This window comes from Oncorhynchus mykiss, chromosome 25 (assembly GCF_057628025.1).
Source record: "Oncorhynchus mykiss isolate SJ-2025 chromosome 25, ASM5762802v1, whole genome shotgun sequence".
NCBI classification, from domain to species: domain Eukaryota; kingdom Metazoa; phylum Chordata; class Actinopteri; order Salmoniformes; family Salmonidae; genus Oncorhynchus; species Oncorhynchus mykiss.
In genome coordinates, this window is record NC_143046.1 from 17,125,846 (window position 1) to 17,150,368 (window position 24,523).

At 45.6% G+C, this 24,523-nt stretch overlaps 1 protein-coding gene across 1 annotated transcript in view; it reads right to left on the reverse strand.

Moving 5' to 3' along the window:
- Positions 1 to 19,207, reverse strand: part of LOC110504653 (autophagy-related protein 2 homolog A) — a 42,831-nt gene extending 23,624 nt beyond the window's left edge. The window contains exons 1-24 of the mRNA XM_036969695.2: positions 18,560 to 19,207; positions 17,983 to 18,145; positions 17,459 to 17,608; positions 17,123 to 17,225; positions 16,675 to 16,813; positions 16,221 to 16,409; positions 15,973 to 16,072; positions 13,386 to 13,556; positions 13,009 to 13,200; positions 12,654 to 12,897; positions 12,405 to 12,546; positions 12,179 to 12,277; positions 11,884 to 12,042; positions 10,400 to 10,673; positions 10,239 to 10,311; positions 9,909 to 10,077; positions 5,806 to 5,948; positions 4,229 to 4,353; positions 3,838 to 3,992; positions 3,447 to 3,597; positions 3,088 to 3,272; positions 2,872 to 2,952; positions 2,644 to 2,750; positions 2,430 to 2,522 (exon numbers count right to left, since the gene is read on the reverse strand). Of these exons, the coding sequence (XP_036825590.2) occupies positions 2,430 to 2,522; positions 2,644 to 2,750; positions 2,872 to 2,952; positions 3,088 to 3,272; positions 3,447 to 3,597; positions 3,838 to 3,992; positions 4,229 to 4,353; positions 5,806 to 5,948; positions 9,909 to 10,077; positions 10,239 to 10,311; positions 10,400 to 10,673; positions 11,884 to 12,042; positions 12,179 to 12,277; positions 12,405 to 12,546; positions 12,654 to 12,897; positions 13,009 to 13,200; positions 13,386 to 13,556; positions 15,973 to 16,072; positions 16,221 to 16,409; positions 16,675 to 16,813; positions 17,123 to 17,225; positions 17,459 to 17,608; positions 17,983 to 18,145; positions 18,560 to 18,730 (3,578 nt within the window). The 5' untranslated portion in view covers positions 18,731 to 19,207. The remainder of the gene's footprint in view (positions 1 to 2,429; positions 2,523 to 2,643; positions 2,751 to 2,871; positions 2,953 to 3,087; positions 3,273 to 3,446; positions 3,598 to 3,837; positions 3,993 to 4,228; positions 4,354 to 5,805; positions 5,949 to 9,908; positions 10,078 to 10,238; positions 10,312 to 10,399; positions 10,674 to 11,883; positions 12,043 to 12,178; positions 12,278 to 12,404; positions 12,547 to 12,653; positions 12,898 to 13,008; positions 13,201 to 13,385; positions 13,557 to 15,972; positions 16,073 to 16,220; positions 16,410 to 16,674; positions 16,814 to 17,122; positions 17,226 to 17,458; positions 17,609 to 17,982; positions 18,146 to 18,559) is intronic.
- Positions 19,208 to 24,523: the final 5,316 nt, after the last annotated feature.

Consider the following 24,523-nt stretch of genomic DNA (forward strand, 5'->3'; position numbering starts at 1 on the left):
GAGGGAGGAGTTTACCTTAGTTCTCTTGGGCACAGGGACTATGGTGGTCTGCTTGAAACATGTAGGTATTACAGACTCGGTCAGGGAGAGGTTGAAAATATCAGTGAAGACACCAATTGGTCCGCGCACGTCTGAGTACACGTCCCGGTATTCCGTCTGGCCCTGCAGCCTTGTGAATGTTAACCTGTTTAAAAAGTCTTGCTCACATCGGCTACGGAGAGCGTTATCACACAGTCATCCGGAACAGCTGATGCTCTCATGAATGCTTTAGTGTTGCTTGCCTCGAAGCGAGCATAAAAAGTAATTTAGCTTGTCTGGTAGGCTTGCGTCACTGGGAAACTTGTGGCCTTGCCACATCAGGCGAGCATCAGAGCCGGTGTAGTAGGATTCAATCTTAGTCCTGTATTGACGCTATGCCTGTTTGATGGTTCGTCTGAGGGCATCGCGGGATTTCTTATAAGCATCCGGATTAGTGTCTCAGTCATTGAAAGCGGCAGCTCTAGCCTTTAATTCGTTGCGGATGTTGCCTGTAACCCATTAATTCTGGTTGGGATATGTACGTATGATCACTGTCGATGCACTTATTGATGAAGCCAGTGACTGAGGTGGTATACTCAATGCCATTGGATGAATCCCGGAACATATTAAAACAGTCCTGTAGCGTAGCATCTGTCATCTGACAACGTCCGTATTGAGCGAGTCACTGGTACTTCCTGCTTTAGTTTTTGCTTGTAAGCAGGAATCAGGAGGATAGAATTATGGTCAGATTTTCCTAATGGAGGGTGAGAGAGAGCTTTGTTTGCGTCTGTTTGTGGAGTAAAGATGGTCAAGAGTTTTTTTCCACCCTCTGGCTACACGTGACATGCTGGTAGAAATGAGGTAAAACTAATATAAGTTTGCCTGCATTAACCTGTTGCGACTCTAGGGGCAGTATTTTCATTATTATTTTTTTTAAACGTTCCCGTTTTAAACGAGATATTTTGTCAGGACAAGATGCTAGAATATGCATATAATTGACAGCTTTGGATAGAAAACACTATCATTTCCAAAACTGTAAAGATATTGTCTGTGAGTATAACAGAACTGATGTTGCAGGCGAAAGCCTGAGAAAAATCCAATCCGGAAGTGCCCCATATTTTGAAAGCTCTGCGTTCCAATGAGTCCCTATTGAGCTGTGAATGTGCTATCAACCAGCTTACGCTTTCTACGTATTCCCCAAGGTGTCTACAGCATTGTGACGTAGTTTTACGCATTTATGTTGAAGAATACCCGTAAGGGGCTACATTGCGCAAGTGGTCACATGATGCTCCCGGAGAAAATCTTGCGTAAAGTAGCCATTATTCCAATCGCTTCTACTGAGAAACCAACTGTCCCGGTTGATATATTATCGAATAGATATTTGAAAAACACCTTGAGGATTGATTCTAAACAACGTTTGCCATGTTTCTGTCGATATTATGGAGCTAATTGCGTTGTCGTGACCGCAATCTCCGGTCGATTTCTCAGCCAAACGTGTAGAACAAACGGAGCTATTTCACCTACAAAAATAATCTTTGGCTATCTGGGAGTCTCGTGAGTGAAAACATCCGAAGTTCATCAAAGGTAAACGATTTAATTTGATTGCTTTTCTGATTTCCGTGACAAGGTTGCCTGCTGCTAGCAGGACATAATGCTATGCTGGTCTATGATAAACTTACACAAATGCTTGTCTAGCTTTGGCTGTAAAGCATATTTTGAAAATCTGAGATGACAGGGTGATTAACAAAAGGCTAAGCTGTGTTCCAATATATTTCACTTGTGATTTTCATGAATAGGAATATTTTCTAGGAAGATTTATGTCCGTTGCGTTATGCTAATTAGTGTCAGATGATGACAACGGTCCCGTTCACGGGATGGGGTGTCACTAGAGGTTTAAAGTCCCTGGCCACTAGGAGCGCCGCTTCTGGATGAGCATGTTCTTGTGTGCTTATGGCTGAATACAGCTCGTTGAGTGCGGTCTTAGTGCCAGCATCGGTTTGTGGTGGTAAATAGACAGATAGGAAAACTTTGGATAAACTCTTGGTAGATGGCGTGGTCTACAGCTTTTCATCAAGTACTCTACCTCGGGCTAGCAATACCATTTTTGCTACTAACTGATGATCAATGGGTAACAACCCGATCAGTAATTCAAGCATGCTTACTCCAAGTTTAGATAGCTGGCTGCTAGACTAACTGATGGCCTAATTAAGTGACTGCTGATGCACAACCAAATTTAGAAATTGCGCCTTGTGTATTCTATTATTCTAACTCTCAACAGTAGGTTGAGACCCCGACTGAGTTCCAAAAAATATAGATTATTTATTTTAATTGGGCTTACAAAAAGGGGGGCCACCAGTTGGCCATTAATGAACTAAAGGAAGAACATATTTTGAGGTTCACTGTTACTGTACCTGAGGTGAAAGGTGGCAGTGTCTACTATGATGTTACTGGAGAGAGAGAAGGATTCTGCTGTGAACAACACCCTCAATGGAAGATACAGGGGCCTGAAAGACCGAAAGAGACAAAGGGGAGAGAAGGGAGAAGTGAAAAATAATTTTATGTTAATAATGTATTATCTTCCTTTGTCCACATACGTAAATCTGGTGTGTGTGAGTGTGTGTGTACCTGTAGTCCACAACGCAGGTAGCCAGGTGTGTGTGTAGGACGGTAATAACTACAGGAGATGTGTAGCCCAGGATCGGGTCATCAATGACATCCAAAAAATCAACCAGCTGTCATGAAGAAAAACAGACTAATCAACAAGACTCACGAACCAAACACACACCCAAACAGTCAAATCATGTAAGGTGCCTGAAGCATCTCAGATTTAGTATTTATTAGGATCCCCCATACCTGTTCGTGCCAGCTGTGATTGGTCTGTGCCATGCGATGTCGCATAGTGGCACCATGGAGACGAAGGGCAACCAGAAACTCCTGTAAAACATACAAACAGAGAATTAAGTTAATTATATTTCTTAAGCTTTCTTCATCATAAGCACAGCTAACCTACAAGCACAATCAAAAGGTGATATTTAATTCAAAGAATAATTGAGAAGATATGCGTGTTACCTTGACATTCTTCTGCGGGTCCAGGGTGATTTTGATGGCTGTGGATAACATCTGGACCTCAGTCTCCCTGCCACTCACACTGCTCAGCCCCACCTCTGTGGGGTAAATGGTAAGGTCTAGATGCCCTGGGGGAGTGAAGCTGGGCATTTCCAACCGCCCGGGGACAGGGGAGTCCTTCACTACAGCTGTGAGAGGTAGGAAAAGGGTTGGTGGCTAGAAAGGAAAGGGCTGTCAGTCATTTAGAAGAGATTAGCTCATGACTAAAATCTACATGATAACATGGACTATCACACTACTACACATGATTAGGTAGGTACTACCAGACCTAAAGCCTGATATCACACGGTCATTCCATTCACCTTTGTGGTAGAGATCCACCCTCCTGCTCTCCAGGCACAGGAAGCTGAGATGGGGGTTGTTCTGATGCTGCACCACACTGAACATCTTCCCCCCTTCCAGGTCCAATAGGAGCTCACCATGATGACGGTCCTCCAGACTTCCCGTCTCTCCCTGTAGGAGAGGAGAAACAGAAAACAATGTATTTAAGCAAGTGTCTTCTTTAGAAGCGTCATAGTATATATACATTCAATCATTCAATTTTTGTAATTCAAATTCAAATTACATTTATGTTTGCTCTAATATCGCTCATTATGTAAGGTCCAGTCAGGAACTGAACCAGGATCCAAAATCTCTCCAGTCTCTATCCCTAGTTAACCATTGTAAGATGTAGCTGGTTCATCAATGGCTCACCTTGCTGTCCGTCAATGCTTGGAGGCGGCCCTTTCCTATGACAATGGTGAGAGAGAGCAGGCTGAGGGTGTGGTTAGGGCGGGACTCTAACTGCCTACGTCTGGTTGATTCACCGGCTGTGTAGAACTGAGCATCTTCTTCCTCGGAATCCGAGTCTGAGAGACCAGAAACATCACAGTTATAGAACTACTGAGCAGCAACACATTTCAGATGGTCTGCAGGTGTGCTGACTAAAGAGATGCTCAACTCATACTACTTGGCAAGCCATCTTAAAATCAGAGATTTAAATAAACTAAAGATGTCAACAAGTTGCTACCCAGGGATTACCCAATTCTGAATGAGTGTCTGACCAGTCTGAAGTGGTTTACAAGTCTCAGTATGGGGGTCTCACCTAGTCTGAAGGCAGACTTGCAAAGCTGGAAGTTGTCATCGTCTTGGCGACGGTGTAGGGGGCTGTGGTCGCTCTTAGAACCTAAGGGGGGAGGGGCTTCCCACATTAACAGGTCATTATTGATCCTACAGGGATGGAGAGAGGAGGACAGAGGGAAAGGACAGAAAAAGAGAATGAGAGATTGTAAAATGTTCACATTGGCTCGTTAGTCATTTAGCAGACCACTCTTCTCCAGAGAGATTTACAGTAGTGAGTGCATACAGTTGAAGTAGGAAGTTTACATACTCCTTAGCCAAATAAATTTAAACTCTGTTTTTCACAATTCCTGACATTTAATCCCAGTAGAAATTCCCTGTCTTAGGTCAGTTAGGATCACCACTTTATTTTAAGAATGTGAAATGTCAGAATAATTAGTAGAGAGAATATCCATTTGGAAGATCCATTTGCGACCAAGCTTTAACTTCCTGGCTGATGTCTTGAGATGTTGCTTCAATATATCCACATCATTTTACTCCCTCATGGTGCCATCTATTTTGTAAAGTGCACCAGTCCCTCCTGCAGCAAAGCACCCCCACAATGTGATGCTGCCACCTCTGTGCTTCACGGTTGGGATGGTGTTCTTCGGCTTGCAAGCCTCCCCCTTTTCATCCAAACATAACGATGGTCATTATGGCCAAACAGTTCTATTTTTGTTTCATCAGACCAGAGGACATTTCTCCAAAAAGTACAATCTTTGTCCCCATGTGCAGTTGCAAACCGTAGTCTGGCTTTTTTTATGGCAGTTTTGGAGCAGTGGCTTCTTCCTTGCTGAGAGGCCTTTCAGGTTATGTCAATATAGGACTCGTTTTACTGTGGATATAGATACTTTTGTACCCGTTTCCTCCAGCATCTTCACAAGGTCCTTTGCTGTTGTTCTGGGATTGATTTGAACTTTCCCCACCAAAGTACATTCAACTCTAGGAGACAGAACGCGTCTCCTTCCTGAGCGGTATGACGGCTGTGTGGTCCCATGGTGGTTATACTTGCGTACTATTGTTCGTACAGATGAACGTGGTACCTTCAGGTGTTTGGAAATTGCTCCCAAGGATGAACCAGACTTTTTATCTGAGGTCTTGGCTTATTTCTTTTGATTTTCCCATGATGTCAAGCAAAGAGGCACTGAGATTGAAGGTAGGCCTTGAAATACATCCACAGGTACACCTCCAATTGACTCAAATTATGTCAATTAGCCTATCAGAAGCTTCTATAGCCATGACATAATTTTCTGGAATTTTCCAAGCTGTTTAAAGGCACAGTCAACTTACTGTATGTAAACTTCTGACCCAGTGGAATTGTGATGTAGTGAATTATAAGTGAAATAATCTGTCTAAAGAATTGTTGGAAAAATTACTTGTCATGCATGAAGTAGATGTCCTAACCATCTTGCCAAAACTATAGTTTGTTAACAAGAAATTTGTGGAGTGGTTGAAAAACATGTTTTAATGACTTCAACCTATGTATGTAAACTTCCGACTTCAACTGTACATTGACTTTTTTTGTACAAATAAGCAAACTAGCAGAAAAAGAGACCCACAGACCTGTTGTAGATGCTCTGGAAGGCCTGTTTGCTGGGCAGGAAGATGTAGGCCAGGGGCAGAAAGACGTCTACTACACACTGACACTGAGACACACACTGAGACTGGAACTGTTGCATCCCCTCTGGGTCTGCTGGGATTACCATCTGAGAGGGGGGGGGGCAATGAAAGTAGACAGAAGGATGAGGAGGAGAGGGAGAATGAGAAAAGATTAGACTGCGACTTTCGGAAAATGGGTCAAATAAAACCCCAATATCTTCAGGAAGTGTGCGATTATGTGAGAGAGCGGGATGGTCAGGTGATTGAGTGAGAGCGGGATGGTCAGGCAAGGAATAATTAACTACATCCTCTCCACCACTCAACCAGTATTCTAAAAGAGCACAGACACAAGGGACAACAGACACACTGGTCTCTACATTGCAGATGAGCTGAAGGCAGTCATCAATGACCTTGGACCACAGAAGTTATTTGCACTGGTGACAGACAATGCTGCGAACATGAAGGCTGCTTGGTCTAAAGTGGAGGAGTCCTACCCTCACATCACACCCATTGGCTGTGCTGCTCATGCAATGGATACACTCTACAAGAGAGCCAAGGAAATGGTTAGGTATGTGAAGGGCCATCAAGTTACAGCAGAAATCTACCTCACCAAAGTGAGAAGAATAAGAGCACCACATTGAAGCTGCCCAGCAACACCCGTTGGAGTGGTGTTGTCATGTTTGACAGTCTCCTGGAGGGGAAGGAGTCTCTCCAAGAAATGGCCATATCACAGTCTGCTGATATGGACAGTGCCATCAAGAGGATCCTCCTGGATGATGTATTTTGGGAGAGAGTGGTAAGCAGCCTGAAACCTATAGCAGTGGCCATTGGGGCGGCAGGGTAGCCTAGTGGTTAGTGTTGGAATCCCCGAGCTGACGCTGTAAAAATCTGTTGTTCTGCCCCTGAACAAGGCAGTTAACCCACTGTTCCTAGGCCATCATTGAAAATAAGAATTTGTTCTTGACTGACTTGCCTAGTTGATTAAAGGTTTAAACATTATTTTAATTTTTTTAATTGCACAGATTGATGCCATCCTGTCTGATGTTCAGACTCTGCTTGAAGATGTGAGAAGAAATTTGTACTGCCCTGCCCACTTCACTGTTGCTCCAAGCAGAGGAAACTGCAGTTCTGAAATACATCAAAAAGCGTGAGGACTTCTGCCTGAAGCCCATCCATGCCACAGTGTACATGTTGGACCCCAAGTATGCTGGCAAGAGCATCCTGTCTGGTGCAGAGATCTACAAGGCCTATGGTGTCATCACTACCATGTCTCGCCACCTTGGCCTGGATGAGGGCAAGGTTCTTGGCAGTCTGGCGAAGTACACTTTCAAGCAAGGGCCTTGGGATGGAGATGCAATATGGCAGTCGTGCCAACATATCTCATCAGCCACCTGGTGGAAGGGACTTTGTGGATCTGAGGCTCTTTCCCCTGTTGCCTCCATCATCCTCCAAATCCCACCAACATCAGCCACCTCAGAGCACAACTGGTCCTTGTTTGGGAACACACACACACACACTCATCAGGCTGACCAATACAAGGGTTGAAAAATTGGTGGCCATATGGGCAAACCTGAGGCTTTTTGAGCCTGACAACGAGCCATCCTCAACAGGGTTGGAAAGGGACTTTTTGAGAGATGCGATGGATCACTGGGGATTGTTCAATATTCATTTTAGTTGTTCAGTGAAATCCTCCCATTCGAAGAGTCAACTCTTTAATTAAAAGTTCAATTTGTAACTTAAATATTTAAAAAATATATATATATTGGAAGGATAATCATTTGCAATTATATCTACTTATGATAAGGTAAAAGGTAAAAGGTCATATTAACTCCCATATATTCCCACAGAAAGTTTCCATCTCTGAATATTCCCCAAAATGTGCAACCCTAGGGGTGGTATACAGAAGATAGCCCTATTTGGTAAAAGACCAAGTCCATATTATGGCAACAACAGCTCAAATAAGCAAAGAGAAACAACAGTCCATCATTACTTTAAGACATGAAGGTCAGTCAATTCAGGAAAATCTCAAGAACTTTGAAAGTTTCTTCAAGTGCAGTTGCAAAAAACATCAAGAGCCACAGAAAATGAAGACCTAGAGTTACCTCTTCTGCAGAGGATAAGTTCATTAGAGTTAACCTCACCTCAGATTACAGTTCAAGTAAATGTAGCAACAAACACAACTGTTCAGAGGAGACTGCGTGAATCAGGCCTTCATGGTTGAACTGCTGCAAAGAAACCACTACTAAAGGACACCAATAATAAGAAGAAACTTGCTTGGGCCAAGAAACATGAACAATGGATATTAGACCGATGGAAATCTGTCCTTTTTGGTTTTTGGTTCCAACCGCAGTGTCTTTGTGAGATGCAGAGTAGGTGAACGGATGATCTCTGCATGTGTGGTTCCCACTGTGAAGCATGGAGGTGGTGGTGTGTGGGGGCTTTGCTTGTGACACTGTCGGTGATTTATTTAAGAATTCAAGACACACTTAACCAGCATGGCTACCACAGCATTCTGCAGTGATACACCATCCCATCTGGTTTGCACAACACACCTCCAGGCTGTGTAAGGGCTACTTGACCAAGAAGGAGAGTGATGGAGTGCTGCATCAGATGACCTGGCCTCCACAATCACTGACCTCAACCCAATTGAGATGGTTTGGGATGAGTTGGACCGCAGAGTGAAGGAAAAGCAGCCAACATGTCTTCAGCACGTGGGCACTCCTTCTAAACTGTTGGGAAAGCGTTCCAGGTGAAGCTGGTTGAGCGAATGCCAAGTTTGCAAAGCTGTCATCAAGGCAAAGGGTGGCTACTTTGAAGAATCAAAAATATATTTTGATTACTACATGATTCCATATTTCCATACATGTTTATATGATGATTCCATATATGATTCCATATTTCCATACATGTTTATATGATGATTCCATATATGATTCCATATTTCCATACATGTTTATATGATGATTCCATATATGATTCCATATTTCCATACATGTTTATATGATGATTCCATATTTGTTATTTCATAATGTTGATGTCTTCACTATTATTTTACAACTAAAAATAAAGAAAAACCCTTGAATGAGTAGGTGTGTCCAAACATTTGACTGGTACTGTTACGTGTGTGTGTGTGTGTGTGTGTGTGTGTGTGTGTGTGTGTGTGTGTGTGCATGTCTCTTCACAGACACTGCTGTTCCATAAGGTGTATTTTTATCAGTTTTTAAAAAATATGATTCTACTGCTTATATTAGTTACCTGATGTGAAATAGTTGTGGAAAAGTACCTGATGTGGAAAAGTTCAATGTAGCCATGGCTCTATGTATTACAGTGAAGAGACTTTTGTTGGCATTTCTTGTGGGGTATGCATGAGTGTCCGAGCTGTGTGCTAGTAGTTTAAGCATACAGCTCGGTGCATTCAGCTTGTCAACACTTTTTACAAAAACAAGTATGGATGAAGTCAATCTCTTCCACTTTAAGCCATGAGAGATTTACATGCAAAGGGATGGCCAGGGGTGAGAGAGGGGGATGGCCAGTTGTGAGAGAGTGGGATGGCCAGTTGTGAGAGAGGGGGATGGCCAGTTGTGAGAGAGGGGGATGGCCAGTTGTGAGAGAGGGGGATGGCCAGTTGTGAGAGAGGGGGATGGCCAGTTGTGAGAGAGGGGGATGGCCAGTTGTGAGAGAGGGGGATGGCCAGTTGTGAGAGAGGGGGATGGCCAGTTGTGAGAGAGGGGGATGGCCAGTTGTGAGAGAGGGGGATGGCCAGTTGTGAGAGAGGGGGATGGCCAGTTGTGAGAGAGGGGGATGGCCAGTTGTGAGAGAGGGGGATGGCCAGTTGTGAGAGAGGGGGATGGCCAGTTGTGAGAGAGGGGGATGGCCAGTTGTGAGAGAGGGGGATGGCCAGTTGTGAGAGAGGGGGATGGCCAGGGGTGAGAGAGAAATGGCCAGGGGTGAGAGACAAAATGGCCAGGGGTGAGAGAGAAATGGCCAGGGGTGAGAGAGAAATGGCCAGGGGTGAGAGAGAAATGGCCAGGGGTGAGAGAGGTGTTTGTGATGGGATGGTGCGGTACCTCCTCAGTCTCGAACATGGTGCGGTTGGAGGAGAAGGGAGAGCTGGTCTTCTCTCGGAGTTCACAGGGGTTCTCAAACGACATGGAGCCCAGGTCCCTCATCAGACCCACCCCTACCCCCCCTAACGCTGACCCCAGACCCTCTCCTCCACTCACACGCACTGACAGTCTGGAGAGAGGGAGGGAGGTAGACAAAGAAAGACAGGGAGATGTATACTATACAGCTGTGGAATTGGTGTACAGTAGGTTTTTGATGAAAGACATTCAATTCAAGTGACACAGCAAGTGAAACAAACTCTCCTAAAACAAATGTTCCAGAAACACACTCACTTGGCCATGGAGTCTTGACTCTTCTTGACTCTGATACAGGGGAAGGAGCCTCCCTCCCAGCCCTCATACGTTCCTGAGAGAGACAATGAACAAACAATTGCTCAAAATGTGACCGTTACTGTGTGTGTATGTATATTCGACTGTGTGTGTGTGTTCCTCACCGTGCATGTCACTGAAGCTGGCCTCCAATAGCTGTGTGAGGGAGCTGTGGGAGGGGACAGGGGGTGCATGGTGATCTGGCTGGAGGTCAAGGCCCTCCTGGGAGCAGATATCCAGGTCACACAGCTCCAGTACCAGGGTCTCCTGCCGCATGGCTTTCTGGGAAGGCGGGCGTCGGAAGGGGAGCGGCCGGAGGTCCGGGATGGGGAAGCGGAGCTTAAGGATGGCGTGGGGCGAGAGGAGGGAGAGAGAGGAGTGCAGCTCACTGCTCTGGGTCTGAGAGAGGGATGGGAGAAGAGTTGGAGGAAAAAGAGGGGAGAATATTCCAATAAAAAATGTAAACAAAGAAAACCTGCAATTTAACTTCAATTGTGAGGCAGGCATATCAAAATCCTTATCAACCATTATCAAATGGCTCATCTTAGTGGCTAGTGGCTTTCTGACGGGTCCTCTTAGTGGCTGGTGGCCTGCTAAGTGTTTACCTGTGTGTGGACGGGTCCTCTTAGTGGCTGGTGGCTTGCTAAGTGTTTACCTGTGTGTGGACGGGTCCTCTTAGTGGCTGGTGGCTTGCTAAGTGTTTACCTGTGTGTGGACAGGTCCTCTTAGTGGCTGGCTAAGTGTTTACCTGTGTGTGGACGGGTCCTCTTAGTGGCTGGCTAAGTGTTTACCTGTGTGTGGACGGGTCTTCTTAGTGGCTGGTGGCTTGCTAAGTGTTTACCTGTGTGTGGACGGGTCCTCTTAGTGGCTGGTGGCCTGCTAAGTGTTTACCTGTGTGTGGACAGGTCCTCTTAGTGGCTAGTGGCTTTCTGACGGGTCCTCTTAGTGGCTGGTGGCCTGCTAAGTGTTTACCTGTGTGTGGACAGGTCCTCTTAGTGGCTGGCTAAGTGTTTACCTGTGTGTGGACGGGTCCTCTTAGTGGCTGGTGGCTTGCTAAGTGTTTACCTGTGTGTGGACGGGTCCTCTTAGTGGCTGGCTAAGTGTTTACCTGTGTGTGGACGGGTCTTCTTAGTGGCTGGTGGCTTGCTAAGTGTTTACCTGTGTGTGGACGGGTCCTCTTAGTGGCTGGTGGCTTGCTAAGTGTTTACCTGTGTGTGGACGGGTCCTCTTAGTGGCTGGCTAAGTGTTTACCTGTGTGTGGACGGGTCCTCTTAGTGGCTGGTGGCCTGCTAAGTGTTTACCTGTGTGTGGACGGGTCCTCTTAGTGGCTGGCTAAGTGTTTACCTGTGTGTGGACGGGTCCTCTTAGTGGCTGGCTAAGTGTTTACCTGTGTGTGGACGGGTCCTCTTAGTGGCTGGCTAAGTGTTTACCTGTGTGTGGACGGGTCCTCTTAGTGGCTGGCTAAGTGTTTACCTGTGTGTGGACGGGTCCTCTTAGTGGCTGGCTAAGTGTTTACCTGTGTGTGGACGGGTCCTCTTAGTGGCTGGCTAAGTGTTTACCTGTGTGTGGACGGGTCCTCTTAGTGGCTGGTGGCTTGCTAAGTGTTTACCTGTGTGTGGACGAGTCCTCCTCCGGTCTGTGTGGGACAGTGGCTGCAGGCTCTGCTCAGAGGCTCCAGTCGACTCAGTATGTCCAGGTCCAACTCAGCACTCAGCTCTCCCAACTCTACCCTCACTACACTGTCTCTACGCTGCACACGCTGCCTCCCCTGCAATACAGAGACATTGACATATCAGGAGGAGGGGGTAGCAGGTTAACGGAGGAAACCAAAACAGACTGAATTAATGATATATTAGCTTTTGAACATGACGCCAACACACAACATGGACACTGTCATGGTTAACCTTGCGCAGGTGTTTCTCTGTGAGACTGTAGTGTAGCTGTGCACAGGGTCTGGCTATATCTCCCACTGTGAACATCCCAGCACGCTGGAACTGGAGCAACTAGAGGAGGAGGAAAGAGGAGTGAGGAGTTATATCCTGGCAATGCTAGCCCATGCTGTAGCACACTGTTCTGTTGAATGGTGTGTAGAAATACTCAGATGATCTCAAATAACAGCCCCTGTCCTACCTCAGTGTATTGGGGCTTTCCTGGCTCCCAGACACACTCAAGCAGCTCTAGCCTACTGAAGGATAGGTCAGAGGTCACAGCACGGGAGTGGCGACCCGCACTGCGCATCTCACACGCCACCTGTACCGCTGCTCCAGTCATCCTGAGAGATAGAGCAAATGACTATTTAAGGGTATGTAGGGCAGGCAGGTTTGTTGGTATATCTGAGGAGTGATGGTCAATGTTGAAGAGACTATTGTGTGTTTGTACCTTAAGTGTGAGTGCGGGCATGCTTTAGCGAAGCTAGCTCTGAGGTGGTGGAAGTCTCTCTCGCTGAACATGCTGTCTTTGAAGAAGGCCAGCTCCCGGAAGAACACCTGAGACACCTGGGTCAATGAGGACACTCCGTCCGGCCCGGGGTGTGGTTCCTGCTCCAGTAGGGTTAGGGTGAGCCCGCCAAGCGAGAGGCGGAGCAATGCCTCTGGTTTCAGGGGCTCAGATTGGCTACTTCGCCCTGGACGAGGAGGGGTTAATAAGATGAATCAGGAAGATAGGTTGTATAATATAGTTTTTGTTATCTGTGAAATGTGTACAAAACAATGTAGTAAGATGCTGTGAGAGTTACCTGGTATTCTGCTACACTGGGGCAGGCTGGATAGTGATCCTGGTACAGGATAACACCTGGGACCCTGTGGAAGGCCCTGGGCGTAGCTAGCCTGGCTGTGTGTAGACGACGCCATGCTGTCGGAGAGAGAGCTGCCAGAGAGCGCTGACGTCGCACTGCTAGTCATACCAGGACCCATGGAGAAGAACATATCTGAAAGACAGAGAGTGTAAACAGAGAAAATGTGCATTATGCTTCACATGTCTAGTTCAACTAATCTCTCACAGAAATGCCAAGAGCGCAAATTATGCATCAGCAAACAAAAGCTAATGTGACCTCAAATTCACTAGCCTCCATATTGCATTCCAACTATAGCTTCCCTCCACTAACCCACGTACCCCCGTTCTCCAGACCGGTGAGGTAGGGCTCCATGTCAGGCTCTTCATCCCAGTCCGGATCTCTATCTCCGGGGCTGGAGCTCAACTGTTTGCTCAAGTCCTCCTCTATCAGACGCAGGTCCTCAGAGTCCAGGGGACGGCTGTGAACCCCAGCACCACTGGCTTCAGGCTCTGGTAGGATAGACAGGGAGGAATCATACAGGCTCTGGTAGGATAGACAGGGAGGAATCATACAGGCTCTGGTAGGATAGACAGGGAGGAATCATACAGGCTCTGGTAGGATAGACAGGGAGGAATCATACAGGCTCTGGTAGGATAGACAGGGAGGAATCATACAGGCTCTGGTAGGATAGACAGGGAGGAATCATACAGGCTCTGGTAGGATAGACAGGGAGGAATCATACAGGCTCTGGTAGGATAGACAGGGAGGAATCATACAGGCTCTGGTAGGATAGACAGGGAGGAATCATACAGGCTCTGGTAGGATAGACAGGGAGGAATCATACAGGCTCTGGTAGGATAGACAGGGAGGAATCATACAGGCTCTGGTAGGATAGACAGGGAGGAATCATACAGGCTCTGGTAGGATAGACAGGGAGGAATCATACAGGCTCTGGTAGGATAGACAGGGAGGAATCATACAGGCTCTGGTAGGATTGACAGGAAGGAATCATACAGGCTCTGGTGGGATAGACAGGAAGGAATCATACAGGCTCTGGTAGGATAGACAGGAAGGAATCATACAGGCTCTGGTAGGATAGACAGGGATGAATCAAACAGGCTGTGGTAGGATAGACAGGAAGGAATCATACAGGCTGTGGTAGGATAGACAGGAAGGAATCATACAGGCTGTGGTAGGATAGACAGGAAGGAATCATACAGGCTGTGGTAGGATAGACAGGAAGGAATCATACAGGCTGTGGTAGGATAGACAGGAAGGAATCATACAGGCTGTGGTAGGATAGACAGGAAGGAATCATACAGGCTGTGGTAGGATAGACAGGAAGGAATCATACAGGCTGTGGTAGGATAGACAGGAAGGAATCATACAGGCTGTGGTAGGATAGACAGGAAGGAATCATACAGGCTGTGGTAGGATAGACAGGAAGGAATCATACAGGCTGTGGTAGGATAGACAGGGAGGAATCATACAGGCTCTGGTAGGATAGACAGGGAGGAATCATACAGGCTCTGGTAGGATAGACAGGAAGGAATCATACAGGCTCTGGTAGGATAGACAGGAAGGAATCATACAGGCTCTGATGGGATAGACAGGAAGGAATCATACAGGCTCTGGTGGGATAGACAGGAAGGAATCATACGGGCTCTGGTAGGATAGACAGGAAGGAATCATACGGGCTCTGGTAGGATAGACAGGAAGGAATCATACAGGCTCTGGTAGGATAGACAGGAAGGAATCATACAGGCTCTGGTAGGATAGACAGGAAGGAATCAAACAGGCTCTGGTAGGATAGACAGGGACGAATCATACAGGCTCTGGTAGGATAGACAGGGAGGAATCATACAGGCTCTGGTAGGATAGACAGGAAGGAATCATACAGGCTCTGGTAGGATAGACAGGAAGGAATCATACAGGCTGTGGTAGGATAGACAGGAAGGAATCATACAGGCTGTGGTAGGATAGACAGGAAGGAATCATACAGGCTGTGGTAGGATAGACAGGAAGGAATCATACAGGCTGTGGTAGGATAGACAGGAAGGAATCATACAGGCTGTGGTAGGATAGACAGGAAGGAATCATACAGGCTGTGGTAGGATAGACAGGAAGAAATCATACAGGCTGTGGTAGGATAGACAGGAAGGAATCATACAGGCTGTGGTAGGATAGACAGGAAGGAATCATACAGGCTCTGGTAGGATAGACAGGAAGGAATCATACAGACTCTGCAGTACACAGTGTGGATGAAGATGTGCATGGTTAAAAGGCAGTTTTGTTTCACTGTCAATGACATTAGGATGTGGAACTAAGACACATACACTAACTGTATAAAACATTAAGAACACCTTCCTAATATTATGTTTCACCCCCCCCTCGTTGTAGAGGCCATGCTCTATTCATCAGAGCATGGACTCTACAAGGTGTCGAAAGTGTTCCACAGGGATGTTGGCCCATGTTGACTCCAATGCTTCTCACAGTTGTGTCAAGTTGGCTGGATGTCATTTGGGTTGTGGACCATTCTTTGATACACATGGAAACTGTTGAGCATGAAAAACCCAGCAGCGTTGCAGTTCTTGACACAAATCGCTGCGTCTGGCACCTACTACCAAACCCAGTTCAAAGACACTTCAAATATTTTACCTTGCCCATTCACCGTCTGAATGGCACATACACAATCCCTGTCTCAATTGTCTCAAGGCTTAAAAATCCTTCTTTAACCGGTCTCCTCCCCTTCATCTACACTGCTTGAAGTGGATTTAACAAGGGGCATCAATAAGGGCTCATAGACTGACCATGTCAATTCAGGTGAGAGCTATGTCATGAAAATAACAGTTCCTAAGGTTTTGTATACTCAGTGTAGGTGGAATGCAGGTGGGGAGGTACAAGTAAACCACAGTCTTTCCTCACCTGTGTCGATGCAGAGGGCAGACAGAAGGTCGGTCAGGTGAGTGATCTGGTCTGGAGAGAGCAGCAGGTGGAGGCAGCCCACCTTCCCATCCAGCTCCAACTGAAAGATAAGGAGAGACAATTCGCTGTAATAACAGAGACAGAACAAGACAAAAGCAAAACTGTGTTCTTAAAAACTAGGTTAAGCACACAGGAAGGAAGTGAACCAAACCCAATGCAAACACACTGACAGACAGACACACACACACCTTAGGTCCAGGCAGCATGTCGTTCTGTTTGATCTTGACCATGGTCTCCATGAAGCCAGAGCAGCTGCCGATGAGGAGGGGCCGTTGGGTGGCCGGAGGGAGGGAGGTGGGGGCAGCTGGAGGGTCAGTCTCCTCCTCCTCCTCGTCGCTGGCTGAGGCTGAGCCAGGGGTGTCAGCTCTTAAAGGACCCTGAGGAGAGAAAGATTACCAGGGTTAACCCTTAGCACCACTGCTGGATAGTCTGTCAGCCCCAAGTCTCATATTACCTCTCACACTAGAAGGAGAGCGAGAGGAAATACTGTATGAGTGTATGTGAGTCGTTTCTAAGTTAATATTTAGTCTCTATAAGAGCTGTGTGTTATATTGGGACCCAATGTGAGTATATGCACGTGAGAGTGACAGTGTACATGAGGGGGTTGATAAGTGCCATGGTCAATGTGAAACTGTATGCTACCTGGGGCCCTCCGGTGGTCTCGTACAGCAGTTGAACAGAGCTGAGCTGGAGGATCTTGTGCAGGAAGGCAGGGGGCTGGTGGATGTCCACAGGCACCGTCTGGCTGGGGTCCCTTACCGCCTCGTCACAGTACTCCAGCCTACAGCGCACCACACAGCCACCGGGGGCAGAGATGAGCACTCAGCACAATAACGCTATATAACCTTCAACCTCAGCCAAATCACCCACCACACACACATTCACCATACAGGCTCTACCAAAGATAGTGAAGCTTCTCCGAGGTTCAAAGGTTCTCTTTGGATGTACAGACAAATCCAGTGACTGTTTGGCATTGCAAGTTTGAATCAAGTGTTTCCTTATCTCCTTTCCATCCTGACTTCTAAACCGGTCAAAGGTGAACAGACCACCACAGGAAGTGTGAGTGTCAGTGTGGTGAGAACCAACATACCGTTTAATGTGCACCTCTAAGGCAATGCCCGTCTCCATGTCCAGGGGCTGGTGCTCGATTCGGACGATGGTGTCCAGGAGGGTGACTTTTATCCGACGCAGGACTGCAACACAACACAAAAAGGGACATCCATTATCACTAAGCATATTGGTCACAAAGACACTAACAAGGGACACCAGTGATGTGATATGAGTCCTTATTTCACAAGCTTGGACTTGATGGTACACAACTGACTCAGCAGTTTGAAAACAACTGAACAAATAGGTCATCTTCAAAAAGGCACAGTGCTTTTCACTGCCATGCACACGTGCAAACAAGGCCTACACATTGACTCACCAGTCTCAATAGTTTGTGCAAACATCTCCAAGCCCTCCAGTGGAGCGGGCGGCTCCTCGGACGCCTCAGGGGGGTCCTTTAGGCACTCCTGGGCCAGCTGCATGCTGGAGGTCATGCATGTGGACCAGCCCTGGGAGTCCAAACCCCCACCTACACGTAAACGGAAAAAAAACAAGGCATAATTCAGTGACTGTAATCAATGCTAAGTGATGACTCATGGACATACTGTACTGTATGACTGAGCAACAGTCATTTTGTTAATTGGTTTGTAGCTGGCTCTGAAAAATGTTGGGCCTGGGATAGTGCAACGCATCTTCTCTTGAGCTCTGACATTGGTTTACAACAAAGAGTTAGCTAGTACTAGACAACTGTATTTGTCTTAGTTGACAATGACATTCTAAAAGGTAGCTAGCTAATCAATGGTTACCACAACTTCCTTCCTGAACCTGATAGGCCTGAGGCAGTGACAGGAACAGGAGCTGGATCAATAACAAGGTAAGACTGGCTGTCAGACTGAGACTTACTGGTCCTGTACTTGGGTCTGCATGTTATCTGAAGGCCTGAGATGACGAGGGTGCAGTGGTCAGTGACAAGAGCTGACCAGGGAATTGTCACCTCTATGCTGCTCACAAACCCATCCACAATCTCAAGTGGAGCCCCAAGAGACTCCAAGAGCTCGTTGACCGCCTGGGGGGAGGGAAGGAAGGAAATGGGCGATGAGATATGAATAGAGATGAGTGGAAGATGTTGGAAAAAGAAACACCTTGTCCTACAATAAACAGCTGGTGGAAATGGCGTCAGGCAATGGTTTTGTCTGATGTGCAGATTGAAAGTGAGTGAGTTGGCGAGAGCTAAGTCATATACAGTATATGTCAACTGAACTGCAGGGACACTGGATGAGGAGAGTTATTTTCCAATCAGATGCTGACAAAAATATTTATCGAAACTGCTGTTCCTTGAACTCACGAGAGGCGTTGATATTGTTGTTATACTCAAGTCTTGAAACTGCAAAAAAGTTGAGGGTCGGAGTGCATGGGAACACACAAAAGGGACCCGTTGTTCCTTGACAGTTAAACTGCCTTACTACATTGACTAACTCACCCAAACATCGATGTTGATTTCTTTGATGACACCACTACCATTGTACAGGTCCAAACTCAGCTGTTCCAAACTCAGTCGTTCTTGAAAGAAGTGACCGAGGTAATGCTGTAAGAGGTACCGACAGGCCCGCTTCTTGATTGAGCCTGACCAGGGGAAAAGCCAGCGAGACATAGGGCCAGCGAGTTCAGGGTGAGGGAGCGATGAGGCGATGGAGGAAAACGAATGCGAAAATAGTCCTCCGACAACTGCATAACAAATCAAACAAAGTGTACTAACGAAGTACGAGCTACAGGACTGGCTAGCTAGCTAACGTTAGAGCCTAGTAGGGGGCTAAGGAAGGGGGAAACCCTTCTCTCGGAAATCCTTTGTATCAGGACCGATGAGTCCAACGTCGTTTTACAAGACGTTATACTTGTTTTTTCAGTTCCTCTTTTAACGGTATTTCTGTCTAAACTTGGCGACAGGTCCTCTTGCATATCTCGCGTTTCACCGTTTTTCAGGGTTGTTTATTGTTTTCATACGCGAATTGATTGTACGGTGGGGGACGTCATTGCGTCAATTGCAAAGGCCGAAATTATAAATACGCCATCTTTGGAAGGTCAAAACCAAACTGCGTTCCTCTGCCCAGGCGTTGCTGTTACATGCCATATCTTAGCTACGACGCTTGGATAGTTATTTTACGTATCAGCTAACCACATTAGTCTTCAAAACAATTGGGAACTCGGAAATCTCCGATTATCAATTAAATCAATATAAGGGGCTTTAGGGTCATGGGAAACATGTTTACATTGGCAAAGCAAGGGAAATAGATAATAAACAAAAGTGAAATTATCAATAAAAATGTAACAGCGTTACACTCACAAAAGTTCCAAAAGAATAAAGATGTCATATTATGTCTATATACAGTGTTGTAACGATGTGCAAATAGTTTGAGTACAAAAGGGAAAATAAAAAAACATAAATATGGGTTGTATTTACAATGCTGTTTGTTCTTCACTGGTTGCCCTTTTATTGTGGCAACAGGTCTGCTGTGATTGCACACGGGTATTTCCCCCAATTGATATGAGAGTTTGTCAAAATTGGATTTGTTGGGTCTGTATAATCAGAAGGAAATATGTCTTTAATATGGTCATACATTTGGCAGGAGGTTATGCAGGAGGTTATGAAGTGTTATGAAGTGCACCTCAGTTTTCACCAAATTTAGCTACTGACTTACTTGACAGCCAGGTCTGCCTATGGCAGTCTTTCTCAATAGCAAGGCTATGTTCAGAGTCTGTACATAGTCAAAGCTTTCCTTATTTTTGTGTCAGTCACAGTGGTCAGGTATTCTGCCACTGTGCACTCAGTGTTTAGGGCCAAATAGCATTCTAAAGTATAAATAATTTCAAAATCCTTATATTATGGAATGATTTTATTAATACAAAAATAAATGTACAAGTAGCCAGGGCACACTCCAACACTTAGACATATTTTACAAACAAAACATTTGTACTTAGTGAGTCTGCCAGATCAAAGGCAGTAGGGATGACCAGGGATGCGTGTGAGTGTGTGAATTGGACAAATTTGAACAAATTGGACAAATTTCTTGTCCTACTAAGCATTTGAAATGTAACAACTACTTTTGTCAGGGAAAATGTATGGAGTAATAAGTACATTATTTTCTTAAGGAATGTAGTGGAGTAAAAGTAAAAGTTGTCAAAAATATAAATAGTAAAGTACAGACACCACCAAAAAATGACTTTTTACTTAATTAAGTACTTTATAACACTGAACAACGCAAGCCTTTCGGGAACCAGGCCAAGGTTTGAGAAGTCAATGAGAGAAGGGAAGAATTCTTCCTTAGTTGTTAATTTTCTCTGAATCTAAAGGCACAACCTATATTCGAGCCAATGTCTTATGTAGTTGAACATGTTATTACTCCAACCTTGCGAATGTGACAAACTGACACGTCAAAAACAACTTTATATTGAAGGAGTGCCTTTGATTTGACGGCCTGCACATGTGCAGCTCAGGGCTACACTACTGTTAGACACAATGACGTATTTCCACACTTGAGCTTATGGTGTGTTCTAGACCACTGGGAACTCTGAAAAATACGTGGTCAATCATGATGTCAGTGATCATCAGGTCGGGAAAGTACGAGCTCTAAAAAGAGGCCAGAGTTCCCGAGTTTGATGACCTTTTAAAACTATTTTCCCCAGTCGGAGGGTTTTTTTTATTTTTTATATCCGAGTTCCCAGTTATCTTGAAGGCACTGAAGTCTGAGATTTCCAAGTTCCCAGTTGTTTTGAGCATTAGCTAGCCAACATTGACATGATATCGCCCACAAGTGTGATCAGGGATTTCTATTGGAAAAGCAGTTTTAGCCCATCTTCATACTGTACTCTCTTTACTAATACTGTTATTGTAGAAGTGCTGTTGCCTGTTGGCTAGCGAAACTGCTCTTCTGAGATTACTAAACATTGGAAAGCGGCCGCGGTCATCCCCCTCTTCAAAGGAGGAGACCCTCTAGACCCAAACTGTTACAGACCTACATCCATCCTATTCTGCCTTTCTAAAGTCTTCGAAAGCCAAGTTAACAAACAGATCACCGACCATTTAGAATCCCACTGTACCTTCTCTGCTATGCAATCCGGTTTCTGTGCTGGTCACAGGTGCACCTCAGCCACACTCAAGGTCCTAAACGATATCATAATCGCCATCGATAAAAGACAGTACTGTGCAGCCGTCTTCATCGACCTGGCCAAGGCTTTCGACTCTGTCAATCACCGTATTCTTATCGGCAGACTCAACAGCCTTGGTTTCTCTAATGACTGCCTCGCCTGGTTCACTAACTACTTCTCAGGTAGAGTTTAGTGTGTCAAATTGTAGGGCCTGTTGTCCGGACCTCTAGCAGTCTCTATGGGAGTGCCACAGGGTTCAATTCTCGGGCCGACTCTTTTCTCTGTATATGTCAATGATGTCGCTCTTGCTGCGGGTGATTCTTTGATCCACCTCTACGCAGAAGACACCATTCTGTATACGTCTGGCACTTCTTTGGACACTGTGTTAACAAACCTCCAAACGAGCTTCAATGCCATACAACACTTCTTCCGTGGCCTCCAACTGCTCTTAAATGCTAGTAAAACTAAATGCATGCTCTTCAACCGATCGCTGCCCGCACCCGCCCGCCCGACTAGCATCACTACTCTGGACGGTTCTGACTTAAAATGCCATTATAGGTTCTGACTCCGGTGCAATTATACACGTTATCAACATTTAAAACATGAGCATGCCTCAGTCTGACCAACGGTCACCAGTGTTTCCAATTGGGTGACTTTGGATTGAGTTCAGACCCCTCCAGCGACTTTATTTGGTAGAGGCAAGCGACAAATGCATCTACTTTTCAGTGCCTTTGTGGAGTTTTGTCACCGATTATTGCTATTGCTTTGGTAGCATTTAGCGACTTTTCCCACTCAATTGTGCCATAAATGAGAGTGGGGAAGCTGTCTCTGCAACAGAAGTCACAGCAAAGGTGCACACACAGGCAGGAGTGGGTGTAGGAGAGGAGGTGAAAAAGCCATCTCCAGGGTGTACTTGAGAAAATCTTCTAAAATGTGAAGAAACAAAATATTTTGAAAAATATTACCGCAAACAATATATTCAAATATTTCAATTTTAATAGTCAGGAAAACATTTACTGAGGGCACTCGTGTAAAATCTGTAGTTATTTTATATTTATAGGCCTACTTTTGTACTTGGTCTGTGAGCATTGCTCTGTCTATCTGACCTCTGCACACGCCCGTTGGCTCAATTTTGATCCTCTGCTTCTGCCAAGTGCACAAGTGATGCTTTGCTGCGGGCGCTTGAGTGCCTGCTGCTGTTATCCTTATAGAAACTATGAATGATAAGACAGCACCTGATGCACTGCAGACTGTACCATTGTCCATTAACACGGTGTGCCATAGGATCGACGTCATGGGCGTTGATATTGTTGATCAATAGGTGAAAAAATAAAAAATAAATTCCTGTCCATTTTCTCTGCGGTTGGACGAATCAACTGATGTCAGTGGGGAAGCTCAGTTGATTGCGTTTGTGCGATACAGAGACATTTCGCAAATTAATGAACACATTCTTTTCTGCAAGAAGCTAACGGAGAGAACTACAGGTGTGTTTCACGTTATTGACTGCTCTTTCTCAGAGTTCAATCAGGATTGGAAATCCTGTGTTCATGTGTGCACCGATGGTGTTGCATCAATGCACGGGAGAGTGAAATTATTAATTGCCCATAAAAAGGTCAAACCCACTGTATCATTCACAAAGAGGAATTGGCTAGCAAGAGAATGAGTCCTAGGTTACATTATGTTTTGAATGACGCAGTGAAAGTGATTAACTTTATCTCGTCCAGGCCTCTGAATCACTGACTGTTTGAAAGGCTCTGTGATGACAGTGGGACTGAGCACCAGCAGCTACTGTTTCATGCCGACGTCCATTGGCTATCAAGAGGGAAAACGCTAAAGAGGCTTTTTGAGCTGCGTGCCAAAATAAGTGATTTTCTGTCTGAGCACTCACACCCCCTTGTGGCTGTGTTCGAGGACACAGATTGGGGAGCCCTCCTTTCCTATCTTGGAGATGTGTTCAGCAAACTGCCTGCTATATTGTGGATAAAGAGTTACCTGTCTAACAGAACACAGAGGGTGTTCTTTAATGGAAGCCTCTCCAACATAATCCAGGTAGAATCAGGAATTCCCCAGAGCAACTGTCTAGGCCCCTTACTTTTTTCAATCTTTACTAACGACATGCCACTGGCTTTCAGTAAGGACAGTATGTCTATGTATGCGGATGACTCAACACTATACATGTCAGCTACTACAGCGACTGAAATGACTGCAATACTTAACAAAGAGCTGCAATTAGTTTTGAAAGGGTGGCAAGGAATAAGTTGTTCCTAAATATAAATAAAAAAAATGTAAGCATTTTATTTGGGACAAATCATTCACTAAACCCTAAACTTCAACTAAATATTGTAATAAATAATGTGGAAATTGAGCAAGTTGAGGTGACTAAACTGCTTGGAGTAACCCTGTATTGTAAACTGTCATGGTCAAAATATATTGATACAACAGTAGCTAAGATGAATGTCTGTCCATAATAATGCGCTGCTCTACCTTCTTAACAGCACAATCAACAAGGCAGGTCCTACAGGCCCTAGTTTTTACCTTCTTAACAGCACTATCAACAAGACAGGTCCTACAGGCCCTAGTTTCTACCTTCTTAACAGCGCTATCAACAAGGCAGGTCCTACAGGCTCTAGTTTCTACCTTCTTAACAGCGCTATCAACAAGGCAGGTCCTACAGGCCCTAGTTTCTACCTTCTTAACAGCGCTATCAACAAGGCAGGTCCTACAGGCTCTAGTTTTGTTGCACCTGGACTACTGTTCAGTCATGTGGTCGTGTGCCACAAAGAGGGACTTAGGACAATTGCAATTGGCTCAGAAGGGCAGCATGGCTGGCCCTTGGATGTACACAGAGAGCAAATATTAATAATATGCATGTCAACCTCTCCTGGCTCAAAAGTGAAGGCAAGGTAAAGTGACTAGGCATCAGGATAGATAATAAGAGTAAGTTAAGAACAGAGCAGCACCAGCAAATGATGAGTGTAAAAGTGTGTGTAATATATATTTATTTGTTTTGTGTCAGGTGGCAGGGAGTTTGGCCCCAGTGATGTACTGGGCTGTCTGCATCACCCTCTGTAGCTCTTTGCAGTCAAGGGCGGTGCATTTTCCATACCAAGCGATGATGGAGCCAGTCAAGATGCTCTTGATGGTGCAGCTGTAGAACTTTTTGAGAATCCGAGAATCCATGCAAAATCTTTTTAGCCTCCTGAGGAGGAAGAGGCACTGCCGTGCCCTCTTTACAACTGTGCGGGTGTTTGTGGACCATGTTAAGTCCTTAGTGATGTGGACGCCAAGGAACTTGAAGCTC